General features: G+C 37.0%; 1 protein-coding gene and 1 long non-coding RNA gene across 3 annotated transcripts; both read left to right on the top strand.

Moving 5' to 3' along the window:
• The first annotated feature begins 231 nt into the window (after positions 1-231).
• Positions 232-12,049, top strand: LOC149169594 (uncharacterized). 2 transcript variants are annotated; one of them, XM_089428741.1, is made up of 4 exons: positions 232-452; positions 543-781; positions 11,030-11,195; positions 11,592-12,049. In XM_089428741.1, the coding sequence occupies exons 2-4, from the start codon at positions 545-547 to the stop codon at positions 12,041-12,043; spliced, it is 855 nt and encodes a 284-aa protein (XP_089284867.1). In that variant the 5' UTR covers positions 232-452; positions 543-544; the 3' UTR covers positions 12,044-12,049. The 2 variants fall into 2 exon arrangements, with proteins under 2 accessions (XP_089284867.1, XP_089284868.1); XM_089428742.1 differs by lacking the exon at positions 232-452 and having other exon boundaries at positions 605-743.
• An 804-nt stretch (positions 12,050-12,853) lies between these two features.
• On the top strand, positions 12,854-14,660 carry LOC149169593 (uncharacterized). The gene is made up of 4 exons (XR_016259800.1): positions 12,854-13,775; positions 13,878-13,964; positions 14,058-14,150; positions 14,323-14,660. It is a non-coding gene; the product is annotated as an uncharacterized LOC149169593 (long non-coding RNA).
• Positions 14,661-19,814: the final 5,154 nt, after the last annotated feature.

The raw sequence follows: 19,814 nt of genomic DNA, 5'->3' as shown, positions 1-19,814 counted from the left end.
GTATTTATTGTTTTAATAACACCTAATAAACTTAAACAACAACCATAAAATTATATTATTATAAATATTTTCCAACCTAACCAAGAACCAAAAACATTATATAGCTACTTAACTAGTGATGTGAAAATAAAAAAAAGTATTTACTGTTTTTCACTATGAAATTAGCATTTTTGAAAAAGGTAAAGCTTTACTTTTCTTTACAAAACCCCTCCCAACCCAAACTTCGTTTACGTTCTAGAACAAGAAGGAGGATCTGTTTGCTTTTCGCAGGGCGGGAGTGAAAACGAGATTGCAGAGATTTGCAAATTAGGGTTCACCAGTAGCAGACACTCGAACCCCACGATCGGTTCTTCAGTCCATTGACGGCGCCAAGGCATGTTCCATTTTTAACTTCAATGGATTTCCACCCGCACATTCAGTCTTCCACACAGAGAGGAGTACACGCATTTCAGGTTTCTGGTTCAAAATCCAGTGTGTTTTTAGCAGCCACTCTTGTATGTTTAGGTTTTAATCTCTGTGCTGCAATCTGTTATTGTTTGCAGGGATGGCGCTGGCATTTGATGAGTACGGGAGGCCATTTATCATAATAAAGGAGCAGGAGCAGAAGACCCGAATCAGAGGCTTAGATGCTCAGAAGGCCAACATTGCGGCCGCCAGGTCCGTTGCGAGAATCCTCCGCACCTCACTCGGCCCCAAGGGAATGGACAAGATGCTCCAGAGCCTCGACGGCGATGTCACCATCAGTAAGCTTCTCTTCCATTTATTGAATCTCTATTTCTGGGTCGGTAAAACCCCTTAAAAATCTAAAATTCTGAAACTAAGTAGAATTTATTTTAAAAAACTTATGATTCGTAAGTAGCAGTTACTTTAAAAAATTTATAGGTTTTCCGAAAGGAGTGAAATAAGCAAATACTCTGCGATCTGCTTACTCTTCCTCACAAACTGTGAGGCCCGCCAAGCTAGATGCTCTACATACGACGCTGACTGCCTACGAAAGCTCCCGAATGGGTGAATGCGTTGAGTTGTCACTAACATTGAGAGATAGACACTTTCCAGGGATCTACTTGGCGTAGAGGTACTTTTGGCGGGCTTTTCACTAACCAAGAAACTTCGTTTACAAATTATTTTGCTCAAAATAACACCAATTGCTTGACAACAGAAGGTTCATAAAGAAATGGAAATAATAATTTTAAGAAGAATTTCGGAATAAAGAAATAAATTATATAAATGTCCACAAATGATGAAAGGACATTAGGTTAATGGGACTAAAACTATATATTGATGCTGGAGTGCTTAAAGGTATTCGCTGAAAAGGAGAGACTACAAATAAGATTTCAGATTTAACAGAATGACGAATGATAAAATAACAAAGGGGTGATTATCTCAATTGTTTGTAGCCAATGTTGTTGAGCATCTGGCTGGTTCTGGTTACGTGTTAGTAGGTAACCAGTTTAAATCCCCCAGATTTAGGTGCACTAGTCTATGTCAACAGTTTTACGAAGAATGCCATTCACAAATATGGAGAAGCATCTCTTGGATTTCCTTATCAGATTTTCAAGGGTTATAATAACAGATAAACCTGATACAATGAAGACGAGCATCTGGCTGGTTCTAGTTACGTGTTAGTAGGTAACCAGTTTAAATCCCCCAGATTTAGGTGCACTAGTCTATGTCAACAGTTTTACGAAGAATGCCATTCACAAATATGGAGAAGCATCTCTTGGATTTCCTTATCAGATTTTCAAGAGTTATAATAACAGATAAACCTGATACAATGAAGAGGAGACTAATAGCAGAAGCCTAGAAAATAAATAAGTCCTAATTTATCTAAGCATCAAAGGAGAGGTATGCAGGGCCATAAACCAGGCTGGATTCTATCTTGGCAAACTTTATTGAAGCTCATCGGACTGCAAAGTTTGACGGGTTACGTGTGGAAGGGAGAACCCTGGTGATGGGTGTCTGTCTAGTGTCTACAAGATATAAGCTGAAAATTATAGCTTTTGTAAGATAGCATACCTAGATGGCCTTGTGGATTATCTGGATGATCTCAACTGTGCTTGGTAAGGGTGCTTCTGAATCACTGATCATCTGTTATTTTTGCTCATGACTGGTGCATCTACCGGGTCATCGATGCTTCATCCAGCTGAAAAAATGATGCAATCAATCTAGTGGATCTGGGTCTTGAGGACTCATGCATGTCCTGCTCTTAGAGTATTTGGTTTGCTTTACTTTGTTCTTGAATAATGAACTCTGCTTTCACTGTTGTGGGGAGATTCTGGTCTTAATGGATTTTTTGTTGTCATTTCAAAATTTGTAGTGGAGATAGTGGATAAAAGCCATGCACTGCAACAATGCTCCCAGCCAGATAATTTCATTAAATTTTGGAATCTAATAAGAAAAATCGAAATCGAGTAATAGTTTGTGTGGGAAGCAAAGAAAGTGAGAAAAAAAATCTCTTAGCTTTGAGCTTCATTTATGTGTACTTTGTATAACGGCTACTTGGTTAACTTAGTAGGTCAGTCTTTATTATCTAAAATATGCATATTGAAGATTGGATATCACGGCAGTTTCTCCCTCTCATCGCCATTGTCAACATGGTCGTCAGTGAGCATCTCTACATGAACAGAGGATCTATTTGTCCTTTTAATGTTAACAAATTTATAGTTAATTATATAATAAATATTTTGATGTACATGTACATGAGGACTGATTGGCGCCGTGAGCAAATCCAGGCAAGGGTAGGGGGTTCAAGAATTTTAAGGAAGGTTGCCTCTTGTTCATAATTGTTGTGACAATTTTTCTGATTACTGGAGGTTCAAGAATTTCAAGGAAGGTTGCCTCTTGTTCATAATTGTTGTGACAATTTATCTGATTACCTTGACCTCCCTGATTTCAACATACGTGTAACTAGGAATGGCTATAAACCATAGTAGCAAAATTTGAATCCGAATATGTATTCAAATACAACTCAGTATGGAAAATACCTAATAAAGAAATGCAGCATGGTTCCAATATGGAAATATATATTTCTCAGTATGAAAATAAGCGTTTTGTTCCATATTTTAGAAGAATTTCATCCTCAGAACACACTAAAACCAGAAAAAGCAATTTATTCTTTGAAAATTTTGCAATGTAGTTTATTTTTAAGTGTTTTCTTACTGTTGTTTTTATTTTTTTGAGGTTTTTGCTCTGTTTTTTTGGGGCTTATATGTTGATGGGTATCAAAGACATTATAAGGTAAGTGAACTGTTCTGTATCTGCATTGCAGTGAAAACATACTGAATTTTGTACTGTTGCCGAATTTCCATATAATAAAGAGCAATATGACCAAATCTTGCTACTATGCTATAAACTAGATTTCCAGCATTGAAATCCCCTTGTGTATTCAGCTATGGGTCCTGTGGGTCATCTCGACTCCCTCCATGATAGTCCTTAGAACATATTCAGGTTTGTATTTGTTCAATAGAAATGTAGGGAAACAAATATTCCTTTCAAAGGTGTAAGCATTGAAATCCCCTTGTGTATTCAGCTATGGGTCCTGTGGGTCATCTCGACTCCCTCCATGATAGTCCTTAGAACATATTCAGGTTTGTATTTGTTCAATAGAAATGTAGGGAAACAAATATTCCTTTCAAAGGTGTAAGACTCTGTCACCAAGCAATATCTAATGTGCCTAAACATGGTTCTATCAACCCTATGGTTGTCTTGTGGTATTTTTTCTTGCTTCTCTGTTCTACACTACTTGGACACTCCATAACATTTTTCTACATTTTAATCATGCTAATTATAGAATGATTGTTAATTTTAGATAACAATGGTATGTTCTTATACTTTAGAGAAATTTACGTCAATTTTCCTTATTAGCCCAATATAAATTTCCAGATTAGAAATCACATAAATATTGAGAGTATTTACAGATAGAACATAAACAATAAGAATAAGACAAGTCAAGACAAGAGGGCACAATATTTGGCGGATGCTAGAGAAAAACCCCAATGTGGGGAAAACCCTTTGATCAAATCTTCTTATTATTCTTCAAAAGTTCAGCACAGAGAGAGAGAGAGAGAGAGAGTACATCATACAAAATTACTTGCCCAATCACTGTCAAAACAGTCCAGCCAAACAACAGTTAACAAGATGTTGTAACCAGAAAGTTAATGCTAGTCAAACCAACAAAAATCTCCTCCAAATGAGCTCAGCCAAACCCAGTCAATTCGGCCTCATAATAAGATCTTCATCTTCCAAATTTAGTTGAGATTTAATTTCTACACAGCTCAGCTTCGTAGCTTCATTGAACAGCAATAACAGAGCTGCTTGGTATGTTGTTACTACCAAATCTATTACCGATGGCTCTTGGCTCTACACAGTTCATATGGCTCACGATGTATAAGACTTTGTTCCTCTGCATTATGTATAACATTAACACACAGGTCGACTGACACGTTCCTCTACAACAAAGTCAGTTTGACTGAATGGCATCAATCTGCATTGCTTCTCTGTGACATATTTTGGCATTGATGCATAGTTAATATGGAATCGATACTCCATATATATGTAATCTAACCAATAGCGTCAAAATGGCATCATCTTATATGACCATGGAAATAACTCCTAATGAAGACTGTAATCTTACAGAGACCAGCATAAATAAACATGTTGAGTTTAAGATACATAAGGCACTATTGAGTATTTTTTAAGTGACAAGACACCATTGTTGAGAATTCGATGTTTATATGTAATCTAACCAATAGCATCAAATGGCATCATCTTATATGACCATGGAAAGAACCCCTAATGAAGACTGTAATCTTACAGAGACCAGCATAAATAAACTTGTTGAATTTAAGATCCACAAGGCACTGTTGAGTTTTTTTTTTAAGTTACAAGACACCATTGTTGACAATTCGCTGTTTAGATTCAAGTCTAGGGCATATAGTTGGCATAGTAAGAAAAGATATGTTGCTCCCTTAGAACTCACTGATACTTCTCACTGGCACTAGCTAGTAAGGTGACTATCAAGAAGTGAAAGGAACAAATCTCTATGATACCAAAGATCATCTGACTTCACTTCTAAGGAATGTCAGACTTTTGTTGTGTCTTCAATCTCCATAATAAGTCCAGGAGTATCCACCGATCTTCATTCTCTGAAGCATTGATCTATCTCATTGGTATAATTTCCTTTGCCTATCTTCAATATCATAATCAAGGAAGAGCATATGCATGGGCAGATTGTTCTGGCAGTTAGTGATATTGTTGACATCCACTGTCAATACTATTAGCATTTAAAAATCAAAACTATCTTCTACACTTGGGGTTTCAGACAAAGCAGGGTTTCAAATCATAACCAGTCTGAAAAACCATTGGAGTTGGGGGCTCTTTGACTAGGTTCTGAAAGTGCATGCTATTTGTAAGATTGGTGTAATGAAAGGAAGGGTAAAGAGGGTATAGCTAAAGTAATTGATAGGTTTCTGGTGGACACCAAAATTAGGCTATACCTACCTTCAGTGACAATGGAATTCACAACCACCAAACCCAAATTTTATATTTTTTAGGCACTAGCTGGAGTAGTGGATAAAACCACCACTCCTTTAGATCCAAATAATTTTAACTTCTATATCGATCCATCGCCACTTTATGTTATTTCCTTGTAGACGAAGGGATGGAACTCCCTGTCTGAAACATAAAACAGAATTTAAGGAACAGTAGCATGAGTCGAGCAGTGTTCTCTCCTCTGATGAGTTGTGGCACAAAAACTGTGCATTATCTAAGTCCCTCCTCTTTAAGGTAGAACTGGGTGACTGATTAGCTGACCTCCTGGTTAGCTGACCTCGTTGGTAAGTACAACAGAGAAAGTTACACTCAACACTCTATGGTTTGTTTTTTAATCACATTTTCTATGCCTCAATTCAGAGAGTTATGGTGGATTCTCACCACTTTTTTGGTATGTTAGTTTGTTAGATGCCATGTATGGAGAAGTATTACTTAAATGCACTATTATGCACTCTGGAAATTTTTAATTGGCCCCATGGAAGCAACCAGTCAGGTACCTTAATTTATGTGGCACTTTACTTCAAGCAATTAAAATACATAGTCATATTTGGTCGGGTTTAGTGATGACAGATTACATGGACTAAATTCTATGCTGAAATGAAGTATTTCATGGTAAAACTAGGAGTTACTTGTTGAAAATCTGAAATGCCTAGCATCTGATCAGATAATTTTATTAATGTCCAATGAATGAGCATAAATGGATAAATGGGATTGAAGAATATAACCAGTACATGTACAATGTGGGAGTGCAAATGCAACTCCTAGAAAATGCCAAAGCTAAAACTAGGATAAAATAAAGTAAAGGATACAATAATAAATTAATAATAAGACAGCCTCATAAACATGTATATAACAGATCATGTAGAAGGCTAAGTGAATAAGTCCAGGGCACCTGGCGGTTAATGATGTCAAGAATGTCCGAGTCTGATAGCTGACGGTGAGGTGGGTAGACAGTGGTGCTGGCTCGCTATTGGAGTCCTCTGTATCCAACGAGGAGTCTGGCTTCATGATTCTGGGGGAGTGTAGGAGCGAGGGATACTCCCAACATCCAAGGCCAAAGGAAAGTAGCTCTGTATAAGTCTCTGGCTGCTCCGCTGGGGCTGGGGAGGAACCTGTCTGGAACCGTCTGGTACTAAACTCTTTGATGTGCTGGAAGTGAGTGAACTAATGTGCTATTTGGCACCTTCGCAAGGGTCTCGAGGGTACCGGTTGGCCTCCCAGAGGAGGGGGTTAAGGGGAGTCCCGAGGTCTCACTGCTCTACTATCTGAAGTGCCTTGGGACTCAGCTCGTTGTTTGTCGCTCTGATAAATTGGATCAACCTGAAAGTATGATGTGATTGTCCAGATCGTCCTCGAGTGAGGCAGTGTATGTAAGATCTGAGATCTGTGTCTAAATATCTCCCTTATGAATGCAAATGGATTTGGATAAGTTTCCAAAGTGTTCCATGATGTGGTGAACTTGTTTGATTATTAATGTTTTAGGAAAGTGGGTATGCTCGTGTCTGGCCAAACATACAGAATTACAAGGCCTGAAAATTCACATAAAATATTTTAACAATGTGAATTTTTCCATCTTGCGGTGGACTATAAGGTCATTGAGTCAGGGATAATTATATCGTTTTTAAAACTTCTCCTGCAACATATTGGATGCACAACATATGTTTGGCAGGATATGGACTATAAGTGGTTGACATTTGTTTTAACAAGAAAAATCTCTTTGTAAGGCAAGAAGTATTGGTGAATTCTGGCCTTGTGAGAACCAGACAGTTTCTACAATGTCTTGGGATGCGTCATGCACACCCACATTGTTTATTGATCGGTATTGCTAATCTTCAATGTTAAATATTTTGCATCTTATAAGCTCTCTTGAACAACTATTGAAGTACTGGGAATTCTAATCTTGGATGGTGAATACATGCCAGAGGCTGTGGGGATACACACCAAGGTAGTGATACTCAGGCTCGGCTAAAACTCGGCCAGCCTGGGACACAGGTAAACTCGGGGACTTGGAAAAACTCGGTTCTATACTCAGGGAAACTCAGCAACTAGAAAACAAACACAAAATACAGGAAATTTTGTGCAGAACAAATCACAATGAGATTTCCATCTGTAAAATCTATAAAATAAGAATATATCCATCAATTAGTCATCAAATATGATGGTATAAAATTTGTCCCAAAACTGAAATAGAAATCAAAATTTCAAATAGTTTGCAATCCATCAAATAATATCAAGTTCAACAATCAGCCACTGTTCAAATAAACACTCTCTGATTCTGTTATCAAATTGGCTGGTGCAGAGGCTGGTTCTGCAATATGCTTAGATGGGGGTTTCATCCCTAACTGGGCTTTGTTCTAAGCAGGTGGTGTGTCTTGTTACCAAGGTCTACCTTTGTTCCAAGTCTTGGCATCACTGCATTCAGAGCAAAAGGTTATGAAGAATGGGTCATCACAGAATTCTGTCTTGAAATGCTGGAATTCTGATAACAGTTCAGTCTGGTGACTTCTGTATGGAATGTGAAATGCTATTTTCTTCATATGATGTCTGATGAGGTTGGAACCTCTCCCAATCATCCTGGAACTATTAATTATAATATAAAAATTAAGTAAAAGGGTAAAATGGGAAGTATAAAGGAAAATTGAAACTTTTATTTAAGAATTTTATATGATTATTTGTTTGCCTGATATGAAATTCTTCTGCAAGAGACCTTTGCTTGCTTAAGATGAATCACTGACCCCTCAGTTGCTTGGGTCAAGCTCACTAATGAAGTGATCCATTTATTTGGATATCTCATTGTTGTCTGCTGTGACCTCTCTTTTTTCTCATTTTCTCCTATTTTTTAAATTCCCAGTACTTTCTATGGATTGGAAGGCACCCCTCTTAGCTTTGCCACTGCTGCTTGGCCTTGTGCCACTTTACCTGCAAGGCCATTTAGTTGCGTTGTTACAATCTCAATTTATGGATATTTTTCAAGTAGAGTGATCTTTCCTTTTTCACTGACATCTATGAATCTTAGATTGAAATTGCTTGTAAACTATCTGGTCCAACCTACTATAGATGTGCATTGTTTGAGCAACCAGCTCATGGTTTGATGATGTGGCCATAATGATGTCTAAAGTGGCAATATTAAGGTGTCCTGGCTTTTTTACCTACTAGCAGCTGGTTCCAAAACTAGGTGAAAGTTCTGTCTGTTCATATGAGAGTTGGACTGTATTTTTTGTGTATAATTGAAAACATTTTTGCTTGGATAATTACTTTCTAGGAGTTATTCCTGTTGCTATCATAATCCTCAAGGAGGGCTTATGTGTGTCAAGCAAAACAGAAATACTATTTCCTAATGAATGTGGATAAGATATAATGTCCAACAAATGACCATAAATTGGTCAATAGGACTGCTAGGTACAATAGTGTAAGACACAGTGGAGCGCAAAATCTGGTCTTAGAAAATCATGATATAATCAAAACTAGCAAGGCTAAAGCCTAAGAGATGGAGCAGGGAACCAAAGCAATAGTGCAGGTATGGGCAAGTACTGCAAAGAGATGAAAAAAACCAACGCTTCTAGAGGGGATGGCTCGCCTAGAGGTCGACTGACTTCCCCTGATGTTATCTCTCTTAACATCTGAGGCCGTAGGGAAGAGAGACTTCGGATAAATGACTGGTTAGAGAATTTGGAAGAACAGGAAGATCTAGCTGCGTAGAGACGCACTCTCCAGCCCAGTATGGAAGAGATGTCCTGTCCTGTTATGTTATATAAACATTTTGATTTGGTTAAATTACACAAATAAAAATAAAGATAAAATAAAAAAATAGAAATAAAAAAATAATAATTATAATTATTAATTAAAACATTTTGACTCCGTTAAATTACGTTAAAAAAATTAATAAAATTAATGAAATAAAATAAAATAAATAATCTACCATGCGTCGAGAGGGATCAAATCTTTTTTCACTCTAAAAGAAATTTGCACCACAGATTTGATCCCTCTTGGCACTTGGTAGATCTGGAGTTAAGATGGATCTAGGCTAGTTTAATTATTAATTAGATCCATCTTAACTCCAGATCTACCAAGCGCCAAGAGGGATCAAATCTGAGGTGCAAATTTCTTTTAGAGTGAAAAGAGATTTGATCCCTCTCGGCGCACGGTAGATCCGGACTTAAGATGGATATAGGCTGGTTTGAGATTATGTCTTGTTGCTGGGGTGGTGCAACCTGTGGCCAAGATCTGGAGGAGGCATCTTGATTACTTGTGTAGTATGATATGTCCTTGGATATGATGTGACTGGTCAAAGAAGCTGGAAGAACATGAAGATCTGGTTTGAGATATGTCTTGTTGCTAGGCTGAATTCTGGAGGAGCTATCCTAATTATTCGTGTAGCATGAGCTGTCTGGAGATCTGATGTGAGATGTTTTGTAACATCCTGTTGGTCAAGCGCAGAGGGCCTCCTGGTGTCTCACAGATCTGATAGTTGATGTAGTGCTGCTGCCTGTCTCTTGGTACCACTGTATACTGGAAGCACTAGAAAGAAAGCTGTAATTGGCCAGATGGTGTCCAATCTGGGCTTTGGTGGGCAAGAGCTTAGAGGCTTAGTGATGTGCAAGAGATGTTTTCAAAATGAAAACTCCCAGGGAATGACCAGGAGTCTCCTTGGATCTCCCATTCATTAATGGCAGGCTTCGTCAAGCATCCAGGAAACATAAGAACTATTAAAGGGACAACTTCTGAAATCCTGCTGGAAACTGTTTTTAAATGTTAGTCAGCTTGTGTACACTGTACATACGTTTGATGTATAAAATTTACGAAGTCTTATAAGCTTTGGCATTTTCTAGGAGTTTCATTTGCACTCCCACATTGTACATGTACTGGTTATATTCTTCAATCCCATTTATCCATTTATGCTCATTCATTGGACATTAATAAAATTATCTGATCAGATGCTAGGCATTTCAGATTTTCAACAAGTAACTCCTAGTTTTACCATGAAATACTTCATTTCAGCATAGAATTTAGTCCATGTAATCTGTCATCACTAAACCCGACCAAATATGACTATGTATTTTAATTGCTTGAAGTAAAGTGCCACATAAATTAAGGTACCTGACTGGTTGCTTCCATGGGGTCAATTAAAAATTTCCAGAGTGCATAACAGTGCATTTAAGTAATACTTCTCCATACATGGCATCTAACAAACTAACATACCAAAAAAGTGGTGAGAATCCACCATAACTCTCTGAATTGAGGCATAGAAAATGCGATTAAAAAACAAACCATAGAGTGTTGAGTGTAACTTTCTCTGTTGTACTTACCAACGAGGTCAGCTAATGGGTGTCCCTCCATGAGGTCTTACATTTGTGCATTGTTAATGCCAGTAAATGCACACTAGGTTTTGTTCTCTACGTTATATCATTATAAATTAATGAACTATAAGTTCTATGATTTCATGAGTATCAATTTTGATGTTGATGGATTGCCATCACAGGTTTGCAAGACAGAAAGAACAACAATGTGTGGAGCTTTAACAGCAGCTGGGCTTAAAGCCACTTCCGTTCTCAAGGAGCTTGGCAATCGCTGGGAGCATTACTCTGTCATAACTCTGGTTGACTGCAGAAGCCTCGTTGGCAGCAGCCTATCTGATCATAGTGTTGGTAAGGTTTTGCCAATTCCATATTTGCACATTGCTTTATTTTATTTTGAATTACCACTGCTGCTTCAAAGTTTTGTCTAGTTTTCACAGTATGTTTTTGTATTTATTTACAGTTATCGGTTTCTGTAGGTTTAATTTATTTATGGCATGATTTCTTGCACTCTATGAACTGGGTTTTTCTAGTGTGAGCAGTCATGTTGTTCATGGTATATATGTTGTACAGATACACTTGTATTCAGTAAGAAAGCAATTGTGTGTGGTTCTATCAGCTACAAACAGTATTAGTATATCTCAATTTGTATACCCTTTATTTTTTTATTAATTTTCTTCTGATCAGTTGTGTGAATATTTGTATTGCTTCCCTTAACCCTTATTTTGGTTTCTTGTGGGCACGAAGGTTTCTACCATTCTGCTATTATGAATACCCATCATATCAATGAAACAGGGGACTTTTGGGAGCTGGCCAGACAATGCTCAAATGCACTTGATACATCTATGAGGAATCGAAAACATTTCACAGACATGAGTGATGTCAACTTCCTTATGTGCCAAGCAATTCAACATCCTTATTTAACTCCATCATCTTCACTTCGCACTTCACTTATTGTTGTATTTGAAGGTCCCATGGTGGACGAAATGGATGAATTGAAAAGGGCAATAGGTTTAGAGGATTATATGGGATGCTCTTCTGTTCATGGAGTAGGACCTTCTCTTGCAGTTTTTGATACAGTCAGAAATGGAGCTTTGGATTGTGCATGTGTATATCCCGCATCTTTGCATTCCAGAAAACAAATGCAAACTTTAATTAACTGTATGAAGAGTATCCTCATTGGTGCTGCTAAGCTCTGAGAGAAAGTGTCAGGTGCAGACCTTGACAGAAACCTGACTGTGCAAATGGGATAAAGGATATCATCTAGGAAAATCTTATGTAGCCATTGTTTTCGTTCATGCAAAGCAGTGTTTTTTTGTAGCACATACTTTTATCATTAAATACTACCATATGATAAACAACAATCTTATCTATCAATTTGCAAGTATTGTTTATATTTTTCCCTCGTATCTTTTCAGAGTGAGAATCCCAATTTCAATTTATTGAAAATAAAAATACACAAGTGTGGCCAAGCTCGGAATCCTATTGAGACAATAAGATGCAAGAGAATACACTGAGTCCTTATGTCCTTGGAGCACCTACTACATGAGAAAAAAAAAAAAATCACCTAGTTAATTCAAGGAAAATGATATAGCCTAAATCCAAAGAAATGCAGAGGTTCCATCTTTCCATAGGCGCATAATAATATTGTATGCATAAGAGATAACATATACATAACACAAATTTTCTCTGCTTTCTTTTATCTGTTGTCACCCAGATGGCCCTGGTTAGTTTTGTAGTCAAAAGTGGTCAAATCTTGTAGTCAATGGCTACAGAATTATTTGATGTTGTTGTCTGACATAAGGTTGTTTGCCTGTGTTGTAGTTGATCTATAAACTGAAGTATAACTAGAGGTGTTCTAGTTTTCAACAGATATTTTATAGTATCTGAGAATTCATATGTATAGCACAAAGAAGTTCAATGGAATTTTTCACTATTAAGAAATATGTTAATAGATAGTAACCTTGTTTTCCTATTAGTGAACAAACATTTACATTCAGTCGATATACATATTACAGGATTTCAAAACAAAAGGCTCAGAGTCTTTATAGAAATTTCACATATGGAAATTTCATTATGGCTTTCTAGTGGGAGTGATTAGCTTGTTGGAGACCAGAACTTCAGATGCTACCGAATACAAAAAACACTCTGATTTTCTTTTTTGCCTGCCTTTCTCGAAACCTCGTTCTGGATAATCCACTCATCGGAGGTATGAAAGTGAAGGACTTGAAATACCAACCTTCATCTCCCAGATGCTGGGAACTTGGGAGAGAATGCTGGATGGTTTCAAGATCTCACTTCTGTGGAATATGGTTTCAATATTTTCATGCTGATCCTGAGACCCAGGGTGAGCAATCTGTCATTAGCAGATCCCAGTCTTTAAGCAGTTAGTCCTGTTTGGACACTAGGAGATCCCTCTTTAGCTCCTTTTACTGCTTTCATGAACCCCACCCATCTACTCCTGAACCTGGACCACCTGTAACTCCTGCTACTGATCTTTAGTCAAATCCATGAAGGGAGCATGCCAGGAAAGCATTTTTATTGTTGATGGCATAACTGTTGCAAGTCCAATTAGAGAAAAATTGTTTGATATGGACAGCAACAGAAAACATGAGGGATTCATTGACCCTGCCAAAATTGAGGGAAACAATGGCCAGGAAGCTGGAGAGAACCAAAATTTCGAAGTTGGAGAAAATATACAGATTGTGGTGAGCAAGTAGGAACCTTCCCAACTGGATACTCCGTTGAGGATCCATGAGGTTACGCCGGGATATAATATATCAACCTGTTTAAGCACCTTATTTGGCCTGGACTCTAGTATTCGATCCAAAAATTCAGAACTTAGAAAAAGTTACAATATATCCCCTTGTTTAAGTATGAATGAATCTCTTCTAGAAGACACAAAGAAAAGTCGGCAATGAGAGCATTCAGGTATTGAATTTTTCATTAAACATTATTTAGAATGTATTAATACTTATAAGTATCTTAAACATGTATTTGTGTGAAAATAAATTGAATTGGTTTATGTTTAAGGACAAGGCATCCAAGGCGAGGTTAACCAAGACAAAAGTCACTCATCGTAGTGGCCAGAAAGGTTTAAAAGCACTGATAACAACCTTTGTAAGTATATTAAACATGTGATATTTTTTTAATAAATTTTGTACTAGAAGAAAGTCATTGTTATCTAATTTCTCCCTATTTACTGATTGATAGGAACTAAAATATGGAAGACCTCCAAATCATTTGGAAAAGGAGGTGCTGCAGGAAAAGAGATGGGTTGAATTTGTTGTTTGGATGGACTCCATGGTATGTAATCTTAGTTGGATTTCCAATATACTTTTAAACCATATTTTCATTTTATTTTTTAGTACTATTAGATATTATATCTTACTTCATTTTATGGTTAACAATGTATAACAAAAACATGAGTTGTGTTATGTAATTAATACTAACATGTAATATTGATTTTTTTTGTCAGAATGCTATAGGTAATGATTGCCAAGACGATGATCCAAATTATGTTCAACATATATCAGGAGATGATGAGGATGAGGATGAGGATGAGGATGATGGTGGTGAAGGAGGAGATGATGATGATAGTTGCGGTGTTGGTGATGATGTGGATCAGAGTAATGAGGATGGTCAAGATGATCATGAGGATGATCTTGGTGGTGGTAGCTAGGCATGCACATGCATTGTTTTTTATGAAGAAATTATTGTGTAGAATGACATTGTTATGTTTAGATGGGTGTTGTGAATTTACCCTATATCAATGAGACATTTTGATTTTGTAATCATACGATGAGTTTGATTTAAGTATGTTGTTAATTTATCGTAGAATAACGATATTCATGAAATATTTTGATTTGTTAATCATATTTGAATTTTACTTGTTTTGATTAAAAATAATACTGATTTTATTAGTATTATGTTGCTATTTTATACATGTTTTGAAAGTTGTTAATGACACTGTTATTTTTTTGGATGGATGTTGTCAATTTCTCTTAAATTTCTTTACAAATGATTTTGAATTGTGATATCTACTTTAATGATATTTAGAAACTATCATATATTTCACTATGAATCTATAAAGGGGGTCATATATGTAAAGAAAAATATACTCTATATAAGAAGTCAAATGCGGATGTAACCATGGATGCAAAATTGAAAGTAAAATTGGATGTTAAACTAGGAATTAATACAAAATGCAGACAATTGACATACAAAGTGTTTTAAATTAGAAGTGAAAAATTGTGCAATAGTTGACACAAAGAAGGGAACAAAACATGGCATACAAAAGGATATCAAATTGGGCAAAAACAAGGACACATAAATGGGCACCAAATTAGATGCAAAAAAAGACAACAACTAGATGTAAAATAAGATGCAAAGTTGAGCGTTAAAAAGAAGCAAAAAACGTTACAAATTAATATGCCAAATGATGATGCAAATAATGGTGTAAATTTGGGATGCAAACTTGGGTGCAAAAAAGGAAAAAAAAAAGATGTAAGAAAAGACATAAAACAAGATGCAAAATGGGGCTGAAAAAATGTGAAACCAAAGATGCCATATTGGATGTAAAAAATGATTCCTAATCACATGCAAATTTAGGCTCGAACTCAGACACAAAATTATATGCAAATGTGGACACAAAATGAGGCAAAAAAAGATGCAAATTTGGATGGTGAAAACGATGTAAAACTAGACACCAAAAAAATGCAAAATTGGATGAAAAAGTCGGTGTAAATAATGGTGCAACATTGGACACAAGTAGACACAAAAAAATGGTGCAAAAAGGGGCATAAAATAGCTTAAAATTGGATGCAAAACTTGGTGCAAAAACAAATACAAAAGTAGACGTAAAAAATGGCTCTAAATTGAATGTACCATTAGACACAAAATAAGATGCAAAGGTGGACACAACACATGACTCAACATAAGATGCAAATATAAACGCAAATTTGGATGCTCAAAATGATGTAACATTAGATGCAAGAGATGGTGTTAAAAATGATGCAAAATTGGATGAAACAAATGACGCAAAATATGGTGCAAAATGAGATGGGAAAAATGGAGACAAATAAAACATAAATGTGGATGTAAAAAATGGTCCAAAAAAAGATGCAAAAATGGGCACAAAAATGGATGCAAAATTTGGTGCTAAATCAAATTCAACACATGGTGCAAAGATAGGCACCAAAGCTGGTGCAAAAATAGAAGCAAAAACTAGTGTAAGACTAGATACAAAACTTGGCGTAAGACTAGATGCAAAAACTGACACAAAATGGATGCATAAAAAGACGTTAAATTGGATTCAAAATACAGTGTAAAATTGATGCAAATGATGGTGCAAAAATGGAAGCAAAGAATGACACAAAATAGGAAGCAAAAGAGAATGAAAAATAGATGCAAAAAATGACACAAAACTAGAAGCAAAACCTGTCATAAAATAAGATGCAAATCTTGGTTCAAAATTTGACGCAAAAAATGATGCATAGTTTGGTGTAAAAAATGATGCAAAATCTAGCGTGAAAAAGGATGCAAAATCAGGTGCAAAAAAGGACGCTTTAAAAATTGTACAATAGAGCCAGATTTAGCGCCAGGTTGCTCATCACAATTACAAAAAAAATGCACTAAAATCTGGCGCTAAATCTGGCGCAAATCGCTGGTTTTGTTGTAGTGCGATTCTTTACCGTCATCTTGTTCAAGGCCCTGAAATCAACACACATACGCCAAGTGCCATCTTTCTTTGGAATCAATACAATCGGTGACCCACATGGCGAAGTACTTGGCCTTATGAAACCCTCGTCCAACAAGTCCTTGATTTGCTTCTTTATTTCAACATTCTCCATAACAGACATGCGGTACATGCCTATGTTTGGAAGAGGACAATCTGGATGCAAATGGATTTCATGTTGAATCTTCCTCTTAGGAGACAAACCTGTAGGCTCCTGAAACATCTCATGATATGCATCAACTACATCATACAGATCTGATTTAAGTTTTGGATCACAATTGTCAAATGACTCATGATTCACATCAACCTTGGGCTTAATCATAAGAAGAACAAAATTCTTACTTGAATTGACCAGCCTTTTTACCTGTCCTGCATTCACCATCGCTATATTTGTCTTCTTGCGATGAGATCTAACAATGAACTCCTTGCCATCTTTGAATAAATGATATTTGTTTTCATGGCGATCAAAGATAGCTTTCCTGTCAAACAAGTAAGGACTTCCCAAAACAATTCTTGCTATATCAAAAGGTACCACATCAAGTTCAACTGTGTCAATAAAATGTGCAGTAATTGCAAAGCGCAATGTGCACTTTCTTGAAACTTGCAAATTTTCATCCTTGCAAATCCATCCAAGTGGATATGGCTTTGGATGTGGAACGGTCTCAAGTTTAAGCTGCTTGACCAAGTCCTCTGATATAAGGTTTGCTTGTGACCCACTATCAAAAAGTGTGTCAATTTTAGTATGTTTTGAAATCACCCTCACATGAAACAGTTCAATTCTTTCTTCCTCATTAGGAACTTGTACATGGCAGTTTGAGGTACTAGTGCTGGCTTGAGTTTCAAATTCTTTTTCCTTCAAGTTTTTCAATCCCATGGCTGTAATTTTGGTTTCATCACCTGAATCTTCCCCTAAATCTTGTGGTGTAGATGTAGTAGCAGTAGTTTTCTGTTTCCCTTTGGATTTGTTAAATTGAGGTCTTTTTTCAGGATATAATTTCCAACAGTTTTTCTCCTCATGACCTGGTTTAGAACGGTGTTTACAGATCACTTTCTCACTCTCCTGTTTGACAGATGCATTCTTTTTGCCCTTTCCCTTGGAGGTTTTCTCTTTGTTTTTCCCCTTGGGGGGCTTGTTTCTACCCTCTTCAAATGTGTTTTTTCTCCTTGCCTCTAAATGGGTAGCTTGGACACAAACCTCGTCCAGGCTAGTAGGGTTAAACATCAAGATGGTGTGTCTAAGGTAGCTATGCAAGCCACCAATGTATTTCAGCAAGGTTTCTTGGGTCTGCAAATCTACCCCTAACAAGAGAGCTCTTCTCCTAAATTCTTGGGTGTAGTCTTGGACACTCTGACCCTTAAGTTGTCTAAAATTTTGCCAATTCATAATGGCCTTCTACATGTGAGCAAGAGGATAAAACTGTTTTTTAATGGCTAACAGAAATTCAGGCCATGTTAAGGTAACCTTACCAAATTTCTTGATCTCCTCTTTAGTCTTGGCCTCCCACCAGATCAGTGCTGCTCCATCCATTCTCAAAGAAGCCAACTGAATCTTTGTGGCATCATCATGCATATTATGGATCATCAAGTAAACTTCCAACTGCCTAATCCATTTTTCAAGCTTTTCTGCATTCACTTCACCATTAAACATAGGTAATTCGAATTTTACATCAAGCTTCAAAAAAGGACTTTTTCCAGAGGATATATGCTTATGAACAGAAGAAGACGAAGATGAAGAGGAAGAAGGTGAAGATGGGGTGGTGGATCACCATTTCCTCCATGTCCTTTCTTGGAATGATCATCATCCTTCTTACCTCCTGAAGAGCCCTCTCCTTCATGTGGATGTTTGGACCCTTCTCCAGCCAATTTCTCATTTCTTTCTTGGTACAATATCCTCACCATTTCAGTGAGGTCCAAGAAAGCCTTTCTGAAGACTCTTTCTTCTTCTCTTGGATCTGTCTCTGTAGGAATTTCTCCTTCATGTTCAGACATCCTTGAAGCTTCTTCTGAGACTCTTGAGGGTGAAATTGAAGGTGGAGGTGAGGGCTCTCTGGCCTTCCTTAACTAAGGATTCTCTCGTTCTCTAGTCAACTGTCCTTCCCCTCTTTTAAGTTTCAACCTGGTAAGCATCAATACTTTGCAAGACAGTTAGAAGATCTTTGCACAAAAACCCTGAGCTCTGATACCTACTTGATCTGAATTTGAAACTACTTGAAATTTGTTTGCAAGGTATTCAATTCAGAATTAAACATGTTTAAAAGATTTCCATGTCTTGCAAAAAGAAAACACATGAAATTTTCAGTTGTTCATGACCCATTTAAGCATACCAGAGTTATTTCCTTTTACTATTTAACACATTAAAATGAATTTGATCTGCAAAATAAATCAACCACAAATGCAAAAGAATTTGATAAAGCAGTTCACCCCCTCCAGGGCTACGTCTGCTGGGTCCAAAGCTCCCAACCGGGCTTGTCCTTGTTTTTATTAAATGCTCAAATTGAAAATGCAGCTGAATAGAAGCATCTATAGGAGAAATAGATGGTTAAAATGGATTCAGAACACTTGAATCCTTCAGGATTGACTATTGGATCACCTCCAATGGATACCTGCAACCCTATACAGTCTTCACAAAACTGGGCCCTAGTGGCTCCTAGAACTTTCACGGCTCCAAAACCTCTGCAAATGATCTCAGATGGCTGTAAGACCTACACCAATGGCTTCTGAAGGTCGAAAATACCCAAAATCAAAAAAACATTCGTCCAAAACCGACTTTCCTAGCCAAAGTTATGGCCATTTAAAGTTTCTCCAGTTTACCCCTAAAAAAACTCCAGCTAACTTTAGTTAACTCCGCCAAATTTGGCGCTCCTGCCAAAATTCCGCCAAATTAACTGCAGTTACATTTAATGTTTAGGGTTTGCTCGGATTTCGTGGAGGCAGAATATTCCTTTTTTAATTTTTTTTTGAAAAATTAAAATTTCTAATGTTATGGACAAATTCTTCTTTTTGCCATAACTTCCTCATACGGCGACCGTTTTTCGAACCGTTTGCGGTGCCGGAATCGGGAAGACGAGCACTTTCCAGTCATTCAACTTTGAACCAGTTCTAAGCACTTTAAATTTTGAGCATTTTACGACACTTAGGACATGAGCACCTGATCATGTATTGTGTGTAACAGGTGGAGCTGGTACTGGATTGCTTGTGATAAGCATTGTACTTTGTAATGTTACATGATTCAA

The sequence above is a fragment of the Pinus tabuliformis genome, chromosome 4_2 (assembly GCF_031772625.1).
Source record: "Pinus tabuliformis cultivar Carrire ecotype Pingquan chromosome 4_2, CPIR1, whole genome shotgun sequence".
NCBI classification, from domain to species: Eukaryota; Viridiplantae; Streptophyta; class Pinopsida; order Pinales; family Pinaceae; genus Pinus; species Pinus tabuliformis.
This window is presented reverse-complemented; position numbering and strand designations above follow the sequence as displayed.